At 36.4% G+C, this 20,411-nt stretch overlaps 1 protein-coding gene across 2 annotated transcripts; it reads left to right on the top strand.

Moving 5' to 3' along the window:
- The first annotated feature begins 4,042 nt into the window (after positions 1-4,042).
- Positions 4,043-20,361, top strand: LOC106054034 (uncharacterized). 2 transcript variants are annotated; one of them, XM_056027166.1, is made up of 6 exons: positions 4,043-4,341; positions 11,932-12,001; positions 12,911-13,146; positions 15,645-15,837; positions 17,869-17,972; positions 19,371-20,361. In XM_056027166.1, exons 3-6 carry the CDS (start codon positions 13,051-13,053, stop codon positions 19,731-19,733), a joined length of 756 nt encoding a protein of 251 aa, XP_055883141.1. In that variant the 5' UTR covers positions 4,043-4,341; positions 11,932-12,001; positions 12,911-13,050; the 3' UTR covers positions 19,734-20,361. The 2 variants fall into 2 exon arrangements, with proteins under 2 accessions (XP_055883141.1, XP_055883140.1); XM_056027165.1 differs by lacking the exon at positions 11,932-12,001.
- The last annotated feature ends 50 nt before the right edge of the window (positions 20,362-20,411 follow it).

The raw sequence follows: 20,411 nt of genomic DNA, 5'->3' as shown, positions 1-20,411 counted from the left end.
CAAGTATCTATATATATATAATTCTCTTCGTCGCTCAAGAGTTTGGACGAGAAGAAGTAAAGGAAAGATCACTCTCTTATTTCTGCGGATTGTCAACCCACGAAAAAACAAGAGGGGGGGGGGGAGAACAAGTATTCACCGGTCACTACGGATGGCTGTCTGGTTTGCGCGCTGGACTGTCGTTTGGATTTATCGATAGTCCCGGGTTCAAACCCTGCCCGCTCCCATCCCCCTTCGTCCTGCGGGAGGTTTGGACTAGGAAGTAAACTATCGTCAACTCTGAAGGAACATCCGAAACATGTAAAACATTTTACAAGCAAACATATTACAAACACTAAATAGCAGCGCCGGACTTAACCATTGAGACCAAGAAGTCATAGAAAGAGAATAACTAATCTACTATGTATATTCATCCGTCACTAAATAGCAGGGCCGGACTTAATCATTGTGGGGCCCTATGCGAAACGGATTTCGCGGGGTCAAGTTTGGGTAGGGAAGCGGATAATAAGTGAAATTTAAGTGTTTGTATTAGAAAATAAATTCGTCTATGCATTTTATTCATTCTTTACTACGTACAGAATTACTTTACGAGCCTTGCGTGAAGCAAATTCATACAGTATATCATAATAATTATCTTTCCTACCTAAATCACGCTCATTAGCAAGAATTACCGAATTTTTCAATCTATTTTTGAGAATTGTTGACCTCAAGTAATTCTTCATTAGTTTGAGGCGCGAGAAGCTTCTTTCACCAGACTATTCAATTACGGCTAATGCATAATGCCGTTTTTATTTATCGCGCGTAGGTTTGGCGTTTTCCTTATTGAATGACACACCAAAATGACAATTTTTGTCTATATATTCCGTATATTTTAAGGACTTTTTCGTATATTTTGCAATTTCGGGAGATTTCCAGGAGTTCCTGGTAAATCGACAGGAGGGCGCGGGAAATCTGTTTTAAGTTATAAAATTGTTTAATTTAATAATCTATACACCTTGAATTAGCGCGGGACCTATGGAAGTGCGGGTCCTTTAAAAGTGCGGGGCCAACTGCGGTCGCATAGGTTGCAGTGGCCTAAGGCCTGCCCTGCAAAATAGCTACGTATGCTACGCCGCCGGTCGACTAGTTTTATATATTTTTCTTGTTCTAACTAATCCGTGCGTTTAAGTAAATGTATTTTAAAAATTAACGAAATTGAAACATACAATCCTGAACTATAGAAAACCTTCAGGATTAAAAAAAAAAATAAATACAAACAACTAAAAGACCACATTTATTTATTTGTTTTACAAAGTAGATAAAAAGTTCTAATATTTTGAAGCAATTATAAAAAGAGCTTAACAAGACAGCATTTAACAGAATCAAAGTACTGTGCTAAAGCAAGTCAATAGATTTTCTAGACACATTTTACACGCTTCTGATTGCTGGGAAATAAGGGCTTATTGAATGCGGTCACTTGCATGATAAAATAAAAATTGTAGTAGCTATAATACATATAACACTAAACCATAATTTACGAATAGAAAAATAGAACCTAATGAAATACTCAGAAAGACACAAAGATAGAAACACTTATCTTACTCCATACGCTAGAACAAATTCGTATTTAATGCTCCTTTTTAAATAGTGCCATTTGAGAATGGAATGGGTTGCCTGAATCAGCCAGGAAAACCTACGACTTAGCAGAGTTTGAGCAATTGATTAACATGCATGATTAGATTGACACATAAAATGCGTAGGGCGTAATTTTCTTTTTTTTTTAAAGTAACGTCTGTAATGTATAAGATAAGAAGATAAGATGTCAAAAAGTTATTATTAAGTGTTGTGTATTTCTTTTTTGTATTTCCGCAGTTCTTACTCTGTACGTCGGTCGGCATGGTTGACCTGCTTATTACAGCATTGAAAAGAAAGAAAACAACTAAGGTCGGCTCAAAGTCAAGGTCAAAGAAGGGGGAAAATGTGACCAAGGTTTTTGAGGTACGCTCGCATAGTTAGTGAAAAAATAACATGTTTTAGTGGCCTGCCACTTTTAAGTGAGGAAAAAAAACAACAACTCTGATAAATCAGGTTACGACGTCGCTGGTCTCGATTGGATGCCTGGTTGTGTGGTATGCGCTCTGGACTGTTGTGGTGGTCTCGAATGTCACGGGTTTGAACCCTGCCCACTGACATACCACGACGTCCTGCGGGAGGTTTGGGCTAGGACGTAATTACCTCCAGTTAAAAGACAGCATCAATTTGGATTGAAAATACTGAAGGAACATCTGAAACGTAAACCAAACATTTTATACATGTTAGCCTTAACAATATCAGCAACACATTTATATTTAAAGTAACAGCAACACAAATTGACGTTTTAATAAATCAGAGACACAAATGGACATTTTAACACATCAGCTACACAAGTTTAGCTTACAAATATCCGCAACTTACGTGTACCATTTACAATATCAGCGGGAAATGTCGTAAACGAAAGATGACAAATGCCATTAAAAAAATAAATACACACCACAAAATTAATGGGGTTTTTGTTTTTGTGTGTGTATGTGTTTTTCACCCAGAACAAAACCTTGCTAGAAAACACAAGTCTCAAATCATATTGCATTCTAGTTAGAAAGAAAAAAAAAGTAATTTACCCCTAGCACATTCAGCTTGTTCCAAAATATTTTCAATGTTTCGCATGTAACATTTTGTGTGCCCTCATTCTTGAAAGAGAGACTCTTTTTTTCTATTTATTTCGTCCTCATCATCTGATTAAGCATGACACGATGGATCTCAAACGACATACCGAAACTCACTACAAGAAGGGTTAGACACAAAGCGTTATTTTCTTTTCGTTAACTTTGCATGCGCCTAATCCAGGAACGTTTCAATCCGTTGGCAGAACTCAAAAACTCTAAAACTGAACGAATGATAAAACCATCTTATTAGTTTTTTTCTACTTTGTCTTAAAATTTGGCAGAAACAGAGATTAAATTACAGATAGATAGATAGATAGATAGATGGATAGATAGATAGATAGATAGATAGAGATAGATAGATAGATAGATAGATAAATAGATAGATAGATAGATAGACAGACAGACAGACGTATAGATAGATAGATAGATAGATAGATAGATAGATAGATAGATAGATAGATAGATAGATAGATAGATAGATAGATAGATAGATAGATAGATAGATAGACGTATAGATAGATAGACAGATAGATAGATAGATAGATAGATAGATAGATAGATAGACAGACAGACGTATAGATAGATAGATAGATAGATAGATAGATAGATAGATAGATAGATAGATAGATAGATAGATAGATAGATAGATAGATAGATAGATAGATAGATAGATAGACGTATAGATAGATAGACAGATAGATAGATAGATAGATAGATAGATAGATAGATAGATAGATAGATAGATAGATAGATAGATAGATAGATAGATAGACAGACAGACGTATAGATAGATAGATAGATAGATAGATAGATAGATAGATAGATAGATAGATAGATAGATAGATAGATAGATAGATAGATAGATAGATAGATAGATAGACAGACAGACGTATAGATAGATAGATAGATAGATAGATAGATAGATAGATAGATAGATAGATAGATAGATAGATAGATAGATAGATAGATAGATAGATAGATAGAAATGAAGTTTCGTACACAGGTTCCTTTTACTACTTTGGTGTTCACTAAGGCCCAAACGCTTAAGCAATCAATTAGTCAGTTAGTAGTAATTAATTAATTTTACTTTGTATGGAAGAAGGGTTGATAAATCTTGCAGTATTGAGAGACATGGAAGTGACTCTGCTATGCTTTTCCCTTATATAACCTTTTTTTTTATTTTTTAAATTACTTTTTAATATTTTACTAGTTACATTTAGAGGACAACGCAAAATAAATAAATAAATAAAAAAAAACAAGATCTTAAAACCTAGAGTGGGCCTATAAGTAAAACAACAGACTAAATGCGTAATAAAAAATGCTTAACCAACATTATATGTTTGTAAAAAGTCATCCAGGATACAGTCGCCCTCCAGGATACAGTCGCCCTCCAGGATACAGTGCCAAGGAACTCCTTTTCGTTTCTAAACAAATGTTTATATTTAGTGACAAGTTTTCCGATGTTTAAATACGTTCAACTCCCATCGATCGTTATCTTTGTGAGTATAAAACTTCTATTCAACGGTGTAAGCCAATTAGAGTGTTGTTTTTTTGTGTAAAACTCTTCAAAGTAAAAGATTTGCTACCTAGAAGTTTGGTGTTTTTCTAAGTGCCATGGATCTCCGTCAGACAATCCTGCTCAGTATACTGAGTGCATTAGGTAAGAATTATTATTTTTTTGTTGCGATATGACACTCAATAGAATTCATTAAATCATTTACATGGTATTAATAAGCTGACTGTGTTGGGTATTTTATAGAAGCAGATGAACTTTACAACACCTGCCCCATAGACAACGTGTTATGAAAGGGAAATTTTGATTATGTTGAACGAATACCATCTTATGTTTTAAATTGCAAGAAAAAAAATATTATTGTAAATGATAAGATAATTTACGTAAGAGTAAATGAATAGAATTTTATCTCCAATGTAATACAGGATGACCTACTGTAGGCCTACCATTTGTGCGCAGTATTACAGTCCGGTGACAGGACCAAAAAAAAAATTACAGGAACTACTCGCAGACATGACATGATAACTTAAGTGTTCACTTCATAATAAGACCTTTAGATTCACAAAGATAAATTTCCATGAACATACTACGTGTAATACAAATCATACTGTCTTGAAATACACTGATCACTTTGACTTCAATCTACTTTGGACATGACTATACACTCTCTTTCATTATTACTTCACTATCTTTCTAACTTCTCTCGCTAAAAGGTCACCTCACTGCGTCCACTTACTGATTTCTAACCTAGTCAAATTGCCAACTTTACTTCTTGAGATCTCCCCTACTAACTTCTATCGCTGACAAACTTCACCAACTTTATGAGCCTAATTTACAAGTATATTTCACCAACTGACTAAACTCTCGACCACTCATACACGCGTACTTTCGGTCACAGTTAACTGCTATTTACACTTTCATGCTCAGTATTTACCGAAATTCACCACAAAATATAACAAGGTACAAAATTACATGTAGCATAAATCTACAAACACTATTTCAATCAGATTAATCGAGTATCTTCCACCTTTATTCTTCATGTCCACAAATCAAATGGAACATGTACGTACCAACCTTCCTAGCCCTAGGGACCCTCGAAAAAAAAAGAAAAGGAGATTTTAACAGACAAAGACTACAAACAAATAACGAATTACATTATTCTTCGTGTCAGCATATCAATTGAAACCTACGACTATATATGCGCCTGCTTAACTAACTACATCTACTCTAAACTTAATTACAAGTACATTTTGTTTTTTATGGGGGGAGGGCAGGGCCGGCCTTAGGCATCTATCAGCACCCTAGGGCATATTGGTGAGGGTCTCACACAGGACTAAATACTTGTCCTCAATGTTCTTGTGGGAGTACACTAGCTTTTTAATGGGGGGAGGGCAGGGCCGGCCTTAGGCATCTATCAGCACCCTAGGGCATGTTAGTGAGGGCCTCACACAGGACTAAATACTTGTCCTCAATGTTCTTGTGGGAGTACACTAGCTTTTTAATGGGGGGAGGGCAGGGCCGGCCTTAGGCATCTATCAGCACCCTAGGGCATGTTGGTGAGGGCCTCACACAGGACTAAATACTTGTCCTCAATGTTCTTGTGGGAGTACACTAGTTTTTTAATGGGGGGAGGGCAGGGCCGGCCTTAGGCATCTATCAGCACCCTAGGGCATGTTGGTGAGGGCCTCACACAGGACTAAATACTTGTCCTCAATGTTCTTGTGGGAGTACACTAGCTTTTTAATCGATTGCGTAATTTTTTTTTGGGGCTGTTTATTTTTTATTTTTCTATTTCATTTGGGGCCAACAAATTCACTTCGCCTAGGGTCTCTAATTATCTAAGGCCGGCCCTGGATGGAGGGAGGGAAACCTAATTAAAGCAAATGCTGAAAATGTTTCTTACGAACATTAAATGGATAATGATAAATGAAAAAGACGATAAATGAACCAGCAACGGGAAACAGATGTAAAATAGTGGAGAGATCACAGTCCTATTGAAAACATGTTCCCTTTGCCAATGTTAAAAATCGGTTAAATGACTGAAGCGAGACTCCAGTAAGTGAATTACACCATCATCCATTCAGTCACGTCTGCAGATCAAAGAATCAGACAACAAGGAGCAGACCTTTTTACAATTCTCTCTTTTATCTTTCTTCACAAACCAGTATAATCTTTCCTCGCATTTCGTTTATGTTCCTGTCATGCGGATTCCCTTTATTTAAGTACCGGTCATGCACAATCCCTTTATGTACCAGTCATGTACAATCCCTTTATATATGTACCATTCATGCACAATCCCTTTATTTATGTACCATTCATGCACAATCCCCCATTTATGTATCAGTAATATACAATCCTTTAATTTATGTATGTTGCCAGTTAGGTACGATTACATCAGTTATTAATCAGTTATATAAAGTTCTTTACTTTATGTTTAAAGGGTGTACAATTCATTAATTTATGTACCAGTTATATTCAAGGCCGGATTTAAGTATGTTGATGCCCTAGGGCAAGATTTTTGTGGAGGCCCCTACCCTTTTTGAAAGCTTTAATAAAGATCCAATTATGAATAATAATACTTATATCTAAACGTATGCTATATTTTAGAACAAAGAAACAGAGTATTAGTAAATTTTAGTTTTCCTTAAAAAATTAATATGCATATTTTAGCTATTTTTTATTTTGTGGTAGGTAGGTCCCTTGACAGACGCACTGCCTAAAATCCGGAGCTGAATGTATAGAAGAGGTAGACGTAAGATTTAAAGTGTTAGCGGTAAAAAGGCGAAAAACAAAAGTCAAAACAATATGTCAAAATTCGGATACATTTTTATCTCTTTTTGTGAAGGCCTCTTTCTCTCTCCCAGGGTAGTATCACCTCCTTCCCTCCTTTAAATCCGGCCCTGGTTATATACAATCTCTTCATATATGTACCAGTTCATTTCTCCCTCTCTCCAAATATGTACCTGTTATGAACACTCCCTTCAGTTATGTAGGCTACCAGGTATGTACAATCCCTAATTTATTTATCAAGGATGCACAATCACTTTTTGTATGTACTTAAAAACCCTACGGACAACGAGAATGGTTTTGTCTATTTAACCCTCTTCCCCCTGTCCTGGTCCATTCTCAGTTTGGGTCATTCGTATCTCAATGTAGCGCTCCTCGCACGTCGCTCATTCATGTACCCATAATGCACAGTTGCTTCATTTATCTAGGAGTGATGTACAGTCCATTCATTCATACACTGGTGCCGGTACGTGACGTTTTGGCGCCGCCGTTTGGGCGCCGCCGTTTTGGCCCCGCCGTTTTGGCGACGGGACGTTTTGGCGTGAGCCGTTTTGGCGACGGGACGTTTTGGCGCGAGATATCATTTGACAATAATTTAATAATCACGTAACTTTTATAACAATGTTTATTTCACTTTACCATAATATTGTATGTATAGTATGAATTCTAACACCGTTCAGCGAATTTTTTTTTTTTAATTATAAAGGTTTTGCTTATTTCATGAATATAGGCCTATAATAAGTCAGATTCCTGAATGGTAATGACATACTATATGTGAGTTCTGCTAATCGCACTGGATGACATTTTTTTTCCAAAAGATTTTTTTTTATTTGACATTAGTGTAATATACGAACTAGCTAAGTGTCACACTTTAATATAACAAAAACCATGTTAGCATCTAAAGCTCTATAACGCTGAACGACGACAATAACTCCACACATAGTAAAGATCAAGACACGGAATGTAGTCAGTACAAACTCTAACGTGAAAAGATATATTTTGAGAAATTGGGTAGGGGTGATTTGGGTGACACATCTCGCATTGACGCAGGTAGAGTTAAACAAATTAAGACTAGACCAGCACCGAGCACTGGTCGTTGGGGTCATGCGTCTGGCGATCATCTCCTTGGGAATGGTCATTACATGTGACACCTATCCCTCCCCCTCTCTTCTGCTCACTTTTCACTCCTTGTATATACTCTTTCCTCCACCCCTCCCCTCTCTCACGCGATTTTTGTTTTTAATTTTAAATTAATATATTTAAAAACTTTTTTGAAAATAAAAGTGTGTCTCTTAATAAGCACACATACACAAGCCAAAATGTTTATTTAAGAAAATGATGTGAAAAACAAACACACATTTACATTTAGTACGTGAAAAATATGTCTTAACACAAACACTCATGCAAAACATAGATATGAATAATTCTTTTAAAAGAAATAACGTACATAATGTCGCGTCGCCAAAACGGCTCGCGCCAAAACAACATTCGCGCCAAAAAGGCGGGCCAAAACGGCCGCGCCAAAACGGCGGCGCCAAAACGTCCTGCTTCGCACTGGTGCTACACCACAAGGCCATCCACAAACCAAACAAACACATAACTCCTTGTTAAAATGCTTATATCAACTCACTCTGTCTGTCTGGTAAAAAGTTTGTACACGTAATTTCTCACACACCTATTCTAGGATTAAGAATTGAATCAATTTAAAAAAAAATCACTGGGAGTTAATTATTTTGCTCGGCAGTAAGAAGGCGAAATTATTCCTTCTACATTCACAGATATGACGCGCGGTGGCTGAGCGGTAAAGCGCTTGGTTTCCGAACCGGGTCCGGAGTTCGAATCCTAGTGAAGACTAGGATTTATAATTTCGATATCTTCGGACGTCTATATACCACAAGGTCTGAAAGAGAACACTAAACTATTCACAGATATTGCTAAATTTGTAGGGTTTTGTTCTCTTTAATTGTTAACCCTGTTTTTTTCACACGCATTATGGATCAAGTGGATTCTTTAAACAACTCTTTATTGTACCTAACAAAACACGAATCACTTAAAAAATTAAACAATTAATTATTGGTAATTAACTAATTTGTCAGTAAAAACATGTTTTTAAATGTTTTACATGTTTCGGATGTTCCTTCAAAGTTAAAGATAATTTACTTCCTGGTTCAAACGTCCTGCAGGACGACGGGGAATATGAGAGGGCAGGGTTTGAGCCCAGGACGACGACCATGCAGACATCCTGATATCAAATAAGGGAGATAACGTCTATATTATTGAGAGATATAGTTGTAAGAATATAGTTCTTCGCCTTAGATATGCTTTTTTTTTTTTTTTTTTAAAGATCTCTCTCTTCTCTTTCTTATCTGTCTCATCTCTCCCTTCCTTTTTTTGTATCTCTTTTTTTTTCTTTCTATCTTCTCGTTCTCTCCCTTCCTTCCATCTCTATCTCCCTCCCCCCTCTCGTTTCATTGTCCCTCTATCTCTTTTAAATCTACTTTTCATTCCTATCCAACTCTATCCTGCTGAGTGGTTAGCGTGTGCGTCAAACACTTCTCTTCATTCAAGTGTTTTCATAGTGCTTCGCTTCCGTTAGTTTTCTATTTACACACATATTACAGTGTGGAATGTTTAACTGCAAAACTCACACTAAATCTCTTTTTAATGACTTAGGTAATAAACCGCTATGTGCGTATAAGCAAAATACAATAGAAAGTGTCTTTCGATCCAATTTAATTTCGGAACAATTTCCGAATTAACAAGTCGTGCAATTATCCGATATGCTATAATTAAGGCCAAGGTGTATTTCATTACTATGCAGATAAGTAGCACCAGAACCTCTTTGTTTAAAGACATGTACAATGTTATCCAATACTTTTAGTTGCAACACAACGTTATACACCCAAGACACATAAGACGCCAAGGTTTATCAACTATTTATAGACTTTGCCCTTGACTACGTTTTAACTATGGGTGACCCGAATTCGTAACAATGATAACAAACTAAACACTAATGGTGTGACCTTATCCCATCCAGGCTGAGTCCTCATTTCTCAGCACCTGGCCTCGGGATTCTCGAAACTCGGCCCTGACCGACTTTAGGTCTTGTATCAACCTAGTAGTCGGATCTCAGGCCTGCGTATCATAGCTGCCACTCAAGAGGAACAAACGATACTTAAGGATGCGTAACTCTTTACTTAACTTGTTTAGTTGGCTTAAGTTTGAAACAAAAGTTGCAGAATCTATATATATAATTCTCTTCTTCCCTAATCAGATCAAACAAGAAGTAAAGGAAAGATCACTCTCTTATTTCTGCGGATAGTCCGGCGCCTTGACAGTCACCCCACGAAATAAACAAGAGGGGGGGGGGGAACACACGTTTTCACAGCTCGCTACGGGTGGCTGCGCGCTGGACTGTCAAACCCTGCCCGCTCCCATCCCATGCGGGAAGTTTGGACTAGGAAGTAAACTATCGTCAACTCTGAAGGAACATCCGAAACATGTAAAACATTTTACAAACACTAAATAACAGGGCCGGACTTAATCATTGTGGGGCCCTATTCGAAATTGATTTCGCGGTGCCAAGTTTGAGTAGGGAAGCGGACAATAAGTCAAAGTTAAGAGTTTATATTAGAAAATAAATTCGTCTATGCATTTTATTCATTCTTTACTACGTACAGAATTACTTTACGAGCCTTGCGTGTAGAAAAGTCATGCAGTATATCATAATAATTCTGTTTCCCACATAGATCCCGCTCAATAGCAAGAATTACCAACTATTTCAATCTATCTTTGAAAATTGTTGACATCAAGTAATTCTTTATTAGTTTGAGGCGCGAGAAGCTTCTATCACCAGATTACACAATTACGGCTAATGCATAATGCCGTTTTTATTTATCGTGCGTAGGATTGGTGTTTTCCATATTGAATGACACACCATAAGGACAATTTTTGTCTATGTATTTCCGTATATTTTAAGGACTTTTTCGTATACTTTTCAATTTCGGGAGATTTCCAGGAGCTCCTGGTAAATCGACAGGAGTGCGCGGGAAATCTGTTTTAAGTTATAAAATGGTTTAATTTAATAATTTATACACCTTGAATTAGCGCGGTCACATAGGTTGTAGCGGCCTAAGACCGGCCCTGCAAAATAGCGGCGTATGCTATGCCGCCGGTCGACTAGTTTTTTATAGTTTACTTTTGACCAACACAAACTCTGTAATCACCGCTTTGCTTGTGTCGAAAGTTTGTAATATTAAATACACTGGCTTGAGCTAGAAAGGAATGCCATGCAATGATAGATCACTGAAATAAAGTGAAACCCAGAACGATCAAATTGTCAGTTTTTAATTCTTATATCTAGCAGACGACCATCGGCTTAAACATTTATCGACATCTTTTTTTCTGGTATCAGCGGAAGTAGAAAGTAGAGCACAGCGAAGTATGCTCGTTCTAAACTCGGTTTCTCAAACTGAGTACTCGTGCCATTGGGGGCACTTAGAGAACTTGTTGATAATCTTATCTTATCTTATATAATACAGACGTTACTTCAAAAAAGAAGATGATTACGTCCTACGCGTCATGCATTTAGTCATGCATATTAACCAATGACTTAAATTCTGCCAAGTCACTGGTTTTCCTGGCTAGCTCAGGCAACCCATTCCATGCTCTAATAGCACTAGGGAAGAAGGAGTATTTGTACAAATTTGTCCTAGCATATGGGACGAGGAATGTGCCTTTATCTTTGTGTCTTTCAGAGTATTTTATTAAATTTTGTTTTTGTATTTGAAGATTATGGTTCAGTGTTTTATGTATGATTGCTACTTTACTTTTGAGCCTTCTGTCCTGAAGGCTTTCTAAATTTAGTGATTTTACTAAAGGTGTTACTCTAGTCAAATGTGAATATTCGTTTGTTATGAATCTCACTGCTCTATTTTGTGTCTGTTCCAGTTTCTTAATGTTTTCTTGAGTTGAGGGGTCCCAAACGGAGGATGCATATTCTATTATTGGCCTAACCAAGGTTAAGTAACATTTCAGTTTTATGTTCTTATTTGATTTATAGAAATTTCTTTTAATAAATCCTAATGCTTTGTTTGATTTTTTTGTAGTTTCATCAATATGTGGATTCCATGATAGTTTTTCATTTATTATAACACCTAGGTATTTTGCGTTTTTAGTCTGTGATACTGGTTTGCCATGAATAAGATAAGTGGAATTAATTTGTTTTAGTTTTTTTGTTACTCTTAACAACTGACATTTTTCTGGGTGGAAAGACATGCTCCAATTTGATTCCCATTTCTGTAATTCATCTAATTCTCTTTGTAAAATATCTGTGTCTTGTGTTGTTTTTATTGTTCTATATATTATGCAATCGTCTGCAAATAATCTGACTTTTGTTCCTGAACTAATGCAATTTGGTAAATCATTTATGTAAATTAAAAATAGTAGTGGACCCAAGACTGTACCTTGAGGTACACCTAATATTTCTTTACTATAACTAAAGCTTTTTAATGATTGGTAATCTCAAGAAAATGTTAGAGAGAGAGAGACAGAGAGAGAGAACAATAAAGAGAAAAGAAATAAGGAGCTATATGATGTTTAAAATGTACTTCTTAAAGGCGAAAAACTGTTTATGTAGCAGGCCTTTTTGTATAGGAGACTTTTCGTATGTTAGAATTTTCCAAAAAAAATAATAAAAAAAAAATATTTCTATGGTTTATGTTCTAAGTGTGCTAATTTTATACAAGACATTCATTATACTTCATTGGTAATTGGAAATTGGATAGGGGACGAAATATAGGTCCTAGAAAAATTTAAAAATTCCTTGCGTAAGACGAAAACTGTTGAAAAATGATAATTAAAAAAAATGTAATTCAGACATTTAATAAATTATTATATACTAATCACTGTTAATATCATTTTTTTACAGTTAGGGTCTCGTTACAGCAGGGCATCATAGTATCGTCAACAGTAGCGAAATCCAACTGGACAGTTGGAGATACAGTTACCTTCACCTGTGAAGTGGTCAAGTTTGAGCAGCCCGCTCCTTCACCTCTGTTTTTCACTTTCATGACCGTGGCGCGACAGACTTGGAAGGATTCAGAGTTCTCAAAGCTTGTGTCATTAGAGCCGCAGAAGTCCAGTAGCCTCCCCAAATTGACCACGGTCAGTCAGATCAGCTTGAAAAAAATCGTGTTAAAGGAAGTTTCTAGTTGAGAAAAAAAAACAAATAAAAAAACCCATAATGGAAACAAGAGGGAAAAAAACGTTTATATTATCTAATAATTCTATATTTTTATTTGTAGGTCTTAAAAAAAAGGAAAGTTCCCTTTTCAGACATTTTGACCTACGGGACATATGATGTAAAGACCGTCTGTTTCTATGGCCCACAGTTAATGAGGGTGACATATGGCCAGCGCAACGACCAACCGCCTTTACTTTTCCCCATCTAATTTCTGGTACTCATTAGAGCTGGGTGGACTCCGAGGCGCCCTAAAGATCCCGAAATTTAAAATCCCAGTCTTCACCAGGATTTGAACCTGGGCCTTCTTAATTCGTGAGCCAAGCTCTTCACCGCTAAGCCACTTCGCCTCATTTGTAGTTCTATTTGTTTGATATTATTATTATTATTATTATTATAGCTTTTATATAGCGCTACTTTCATGATTATAGCATGCTCAGAGCGCTTTGGTCCAATCTCATTTGTGGACCGGTGGGGGGAGGGGGTATCTAGGAGTTGGTTTTCGTGCTGCCTTTAGAAATTGAAAGTAGTTATATCTCAATAAACATACATCACGTGACTTTCCGTTTCTGTAGGACGTAATGACAGTAACCTAAAAATGGCAGAGCCCATACCACACCACCAGCCAGCCATCTTAATTGTATGTTTCTGTACAATCATCTAGTTTTAAGTTTAATCATTTAACATTATGTATGCATCCGCATATATCCTATAAACTATACTACAAATAACTATTAATTATTATTATTATTATGTTAGAAATGAACGAGTAGTCATTCTCTGGCGCTGCCAGGGTCGAGTTTCGCGAAAGAGAAACAAAATTTATCATAGTCCCTTTAACAGTTTCCACTGAGTAATTTTCTGGTGATGTGGCAAGTCTGCAGCAGTACCGCCCTCTGACAGGCAACGAGGATGTTCCTAGGAATGTTAAGGGCCTGGAAGGTGTCTGTGAGGTCAGTTGTTATTATCCCCTCGGTTGATATAACAATGGGGTATATTGTTATTTTGGACAATTTCAATAGACGCTTAATCTCCAAGCATAGGTTCTCATATTTTCTTTGTTTTTCTATCTCAGTTTTTCTTAAATTATGAGACAGTGGTACGGCGATATCGATTATGGTAGCGGTTTTTTCTTTTTTATCAACGAACAGAAGATCCCGGCGATTGAAATCTACCGCTTTGTCGATCAGAATAGGTCTATCCCAGTACAGCAAATGTTCAGTAGACTCGAGAACCTCTTGTGGCGAGTATTTATAATAAGGAGGAGTGTCCTTATCGATCAAATTGTGCGTCAAAGCCAAGTGTTGGTGTATTAACTTTGCAACTTGGTTATGGTGACCTAGGTAGGCTGATTCTGATAGGGCTGGACATCCTGCCTTAATGTGTTCAATCGACTCTCCCACATTTCTACATTTTCGGCATTTGTCGACAACATTGAGTTTCAGGATATGCTTCTCGTAATTTTTTGTCCTGATTACTCTGTCCTGTATTGCTGTCCTGTATTAGTATTATTATTATTTCGCATAGTGAAGGAAAAAAGAACCTAAGCGGCCTTTTGCTTTAAGAAAAACTGTTTTAAGTGTGATCTGAAATTCCAGTTTCATTTTCTAGCTAAATAACCGAAGGCTATTCTGAAATCTTTCTGTTTCAACAAAAAAAAAATAATTGAAAGCCAGACATTTTCACACTTAAGGCCAAGGCCTGCTGGACGAAGGGTGTAGCCTTATCGTCTGGTCAACCTATTCATCTCTTAGATGATGATTTAAATACATTTGTTTCATGTGTTGTGGTGATGGTACCTTCTCTTAAAGCCACTCGGTAAGCGCATTTGTCTCAGTTGTGGGTTAAAATCGGTTTTCTATATTTGTGCGGACTAGAAAGATGACAAGCGATAGTGTCAATGTCAGAGAGAGAGAGTGAGAGATAGATAGAGAGAGAGAGAGAGAGAGCTTTATTGTCTTAGAATATATAAATTAGATTTAGAGTAACATAGAAGGTTAATGGTAGTTAAGTTAGGTAGATTTCTTGTCGTACTATTATACGGATGGGTGACTGTGAGACGCGAACAATAAGAATATCTGCGTGTTCAAGGGTTAATGTGTCTTGTAGCTGTTCCTTTTGTTAATGGAATTTACATGCATCCACCCTAATGTGCGGGTAAACCAAAAATGTATTTAAAGGATTTCTTTTGTTATATTTAGTTAGTTAGTTAGGGAGATGATCAGAATATATATATATATATATATAGAGAGAGAGAGACAGAGAGAATTGGAGACCATTGAAAGAAATGTATTATAGACTTGTACCCCTATTAATAAACAATGCTACAAAATGAGACTTGTCTTAGCTGTTATTCAGAACTGTACCAAAACAGTAAATCGTGAACAATAAAATAACTCGCACCATTCTTCTCTTTCTACAGTTTTTTCCACCTTCCAAGCGATGGATGGCTACATACGAGACTGTGGAGAAATATTTAGACAAAGCATCCACCAAACTCATCCTAACATTAACAGATTTTCAGTGCGAAGATATTGGATCTTATAAGTGCATAGTAGCAGTTAGTAATCAAACAGACTTGTATGACAGGACGGGTCACAATCTGACGACCACAGGTAAAAGAATTTAAATATTTCTTTTTGTATGCTTGCGTTTTTATAGTGCCATTTTTTTAAGTCTCTAATAATTCAAAATCTTTTTTTTTTGTCTTTCATTTTTTTTATACTTTTTTCTATTTTCTTTTTTTTTAAAGTGCGACTTTCGGAGTTGGAATTTTTTAGCACTTATAAAAGGAATTACAGAAATAAATATTTATTTAGGAAACTTAGCATTCTTACCTTGACAATTGTCATTCATTGTACTTTTTGTGACATTTTAAACACAATTAGTAATATACAAAATATCGTAACCTAATAGTATTCCACTTTATATACCATGGGCCCAGTGGAACGACACACAACTATCCCCTACTTTTACTTTGTAGGCCTATGGAAGCTGTTCATGAAGACAATACCATCAACGTTTTCTTGTATCCGGTGTAGAGACTATGGGAAGTATTGATTAGCAAAATCTTCTAATAATTTGTCAGCACAGTAGATTCAAATTTCAAAGGTCTTTCGCTTGTAGCACGAAGTAGTCTTATTATTTAGTTGTTAACACGTACCTGTGGAGCCATCAGACTGGCAGGGCCGGAGTTAAGTATGTGGAGTCTCCGGGACAATTTTTGTAGAGGCCCCTACACTTTTTCGAAAGCCTTAATAAAAATACACTTTTGAATAATAATACTTGTATTTAAAAGCATGCCATTTTTTAGATGTAAGAAATACAAACTTGTAAATTTAATGTAAAAAAAAATGTTATTATGCATATTTTAGTTTTAAAAGTTTGTGAGGGTGAGTCCCTTATTAGACGCAGCGCAGTAAACTCGAATCTGCACTGACATATCCCGAGTATGCTCCAAAAGGACACTTTTTTCTTTTAACACGACAGTGTTGCCAGCAGACGTAAGATTTGAAGTGGTAGCGGTAAAACAAACAACAACTTCAACGTTTCTGACCCTTCCAAATTCGAATGTATTCGTCTCTCTTTCGCTGAGGTCCCTTTCTGTTGGAAAGCCCCGGGGCAGTAGCACAACCTGCCCTCCCTAAATCCGGTTCTGCAGACAGGACTTGGGGTGAAAAGCCTTGCCAACGATCAAAAGGATAATGAGGGACGCTTAGACTCTCCGATTTCCTAATGGACTTTTTTTGAAGATAGTTACCTTTTTTTTAAAATTAATTTTGACAACTCTGTAGCGTTCTTGTATGTTTAAATTTTCGCAATCATTTTTCGACCACTTCTTCTCATCCAATCGTCATCAAATTATGCATACAAGCTCATACTCGATGACAACACATGAATCAATGATATATTTAATATTGTTTTTTTTTTCTTCTTTTGGCACATTGGCACAATTTTGTTTGTATAGAGAGAATGTACTAAGCAAACGGGAGATAAGCATTGTATAGAGAATATGGCAATTAGAATTAAAAGATAGCTAGAGTAAAACAAAACTAATTAAATGCTAATGTAAAGATTATATTAAAGATTGCATGTACAATTAATCAATTATAAATAAAATTTTGTAACGGATTTGGTAATTAACATTATCACCATTTTCGTGTATAATTTTTTTCTCCTACAAAAAAAAACTATTATAAAAAGTTTAATCTATAACCTACATGCGAATTTCACGCCTAAAAATTCTGAAACAGACTTATATTTTATTTGCATGTAGATATTTAGATTTTAAAAATTTAACCAATATTCAATTGTTCATATTATTAGTTTTCTTCATGCTAATTATATAGTCACAACATTTCTCCACATCCCTTTCTCTTTCTCTCGTACATAAGTTTATTTCTTTAAGTCTATAGATAGGATCTTACAAATCAAAGTGTATACAAATAGCAGATTACTGTGATCAACTTATAGTTTTAAAATCTAACTTCAAATAATAATAATAATAATAACATACACATCTTTCTGGTTCAGATGACGTACAGGACATTGATAAAAACTTCTTTACGTAATAACTAAATGTTTTTATTTAGGTTTCGATTACTTGTTAAATATTAAATTCTATTATAAATACATTCTATTTCCAGCTCCGATAACTCTTGACCTACAATTGACCCCGCACAACGGAAACGAAGAATTCGCATCAATAAACGCAGTAGGAGATAATATTACATTGCGGTGCAGTGTTACAGTAAGTTACATTTTTATTTATATACAAGTAGTTGGGGCGGGGAGCATGCGGGCATCATTTTCCTTTTGGCTGCTTGTAGCTGACACGCTCAATCATTTCCAACATTTCAAGAAGGTATTAAACTGTCGCTTATGTTACCTAGAGGTCAATACAACCCAGCAATCTGCGAGTGTTTTGATATCAGCGCACCCACCATTCTTTGGTTACACTTGGCAAGTAGTTATTCTCAAGAGTGCACCGAGAATTCAATGCATCCATTAAACAATATTTACAGCTCATCATTATTGTGGCATAGCTATGGTGGGGGATGGGGGGGGGCGAATTTGAAATTTTCCCCGGGCCCTAACTTGAGAGGGGTCTTGCGAATGAGTGTTCGAAATTGTTTTAACATTAAATATTACGATATTATGTCATGATGTCTAATGTCAAAATGAAAAGTCCCCTAAAGAGGTCAAGCTCTCGGGCGCCCCAATGATGGCAAATCCCTAGCTACACAACTGCATTAATACATAAGGATCCGAAATTTTGTACAGCTGATTATAATATGTTATTTGAAAAACTGAAATTCGACCAGCTTTATTTTAGAGCTCTTGTTTTTGAAATACTTAGAAACAATTGAGAACAGAGTTCGCAATTAATTCAAATGTATAGTCTAATTTCTTTACAATACGCACTAAAAAGCTTTCTGAAAGATATACACCCTTTTCAATAGCACAAAAGTCTTAAAATCATCTTTCTAATTTGCAATGGTTTCATAGTGTTATGACCCTATTGGCGGCGCAACTCAGGTCAGCGGGGCCATGGACAAGGGACAGTACTACGATTACACGCAAATATGCCCAATGTTATGGTTCATGTGATCGAAAGCCTGTGTGTACGAGTGACACAGTGTGTAGGAAAGCGGCAGTTCAAGACCGGAGAGCGTTGAGACCGGGACTGTTAGTCTGCCATGAAGTCGGTCCTGGTGCAGTCCTCCAGTGAAACGTACGAGTCCAGGAAGAGACAGTAGAGTTTATGAGTTTAGTACAGTGGTATACAGTCTAACGTTGTAGCAGTTGATTGTGTTGCCAATTGTGTCGTATTGGCTGTTTGATTCACTCATTATTAAAGTACCAGATTATTTGGAGCCTTGTTGTCAAGTTCTTGAGGTGTTGATGTGTTGTGTTGTGCTTAGCAGTGTTTATAGAAGGCCTGAGTAGGAGAGAGAACGTAACAATAGTTTCATAGTACAATAGTTCCATGGTACCATGGATCCATAGTTCCAAAGTACCATAGTTCCATGGTTCCAAAATATCATATTTTCATTGTACCATAGTTTTGTGCTGTGAATGTGTCGATCAAGACTCTTGTACCTCTTTTTTTTTATTTTATGAAATCTACTTAATTTTATATTATCAGGGACCTCCAGACATAAAGATTAGTTGGAAATTCGCAAAATATCCTCCAGATGAAATAGCCTATCCAGAAAACGATGTTGTGTTTTACCCTGAAACACAATCAAATAGTACATCAGGCTGCGCCACCAGATCCTATACCTCTGTGCTTGCAAAAACTGTTGAGGCCAACGACGACGGAACCAGGTACTATTGCATCGTGTCGGACCTACTGGGCAAGGAACTAGCTAGAAAACAATTCACTATTTGGTTTCAAGAACAAAATCCCAATAACAACTACAAGAATGGTGTGAATGTCTTAAATATGCAACAAAGTTTAACCTTTCTCTTATTTGTTTGTATCCTAAAAACATTTCTAACTGACTAAAATGTTGCTGGAAATGTTTTTAATTGTATTAGAGTAATTGTTGTTAAATTGTGCAGATGAAATGCTTTTCTTTTCAATTGAAACAAGGCACGTTACATGGTGCGCAGCAAGTGTGGTGCGGTTAGGTGCGGACTGTACCTGGCATGGGCTGGTTAGAGGCATCAAACGTTCTCCTAGTATTTAGACGCGCTGCATTGTGCGCACTTACAGTGAATACACGTAAGAAATTCTTAGCAACTAGCTAGAAGGGGAACGATAACATCATTCTAAGCTTGGCATAAAGAATGTGCTCAAATCTGTGGATAGAAGCTCATCGATGTGCGTTATGGTGTGTGTGTGTGTGTTAGCGCAAGAAGTAAAAGCCAGGTGGAAAGGGGAGCAGATGTTTGGTTGTGAAGGCTGAGCAGTTTCTGATGAAACCACGAAGTGGTCTGGCGTAATTGAAGTAAGTTACAATTGGCGATGTGAAAGTGGATGGGTAGACTGAACGAGAGACAGAAGGAACGTGTATTTTTTGTGGTGAGTGGGTTCTTGTTTAAATATCATTTCATTTTCACTAGCTCTATGTCACTTTCTAGTCGAATCTATGTATATTTATAAATAAACGTTATATATATATCTTTTAAAACGAAGTCTGTTTTACGTTTGTTTAATGTTCTATTATAACAATCAAATTCC

This window comes from Biomphalaria glabrata, chromosome 4, assembly GCF_947242115.1.
Source record: "Biomphalaria glabrata chromosome 4, xgBioGlab47.1, whole genome shotgun sequence".
NCBI lineage: Eukaryota > Metazoa > Mollusca > Gastropoda > Planorbidae > Biomphalaria > Biomphalaria glabrata.
The sequence above is the reverse complement of the archived record's forward strand: the minus strand, read 5'-3'. Positions and strand labels throughout refer to the sequence as shown.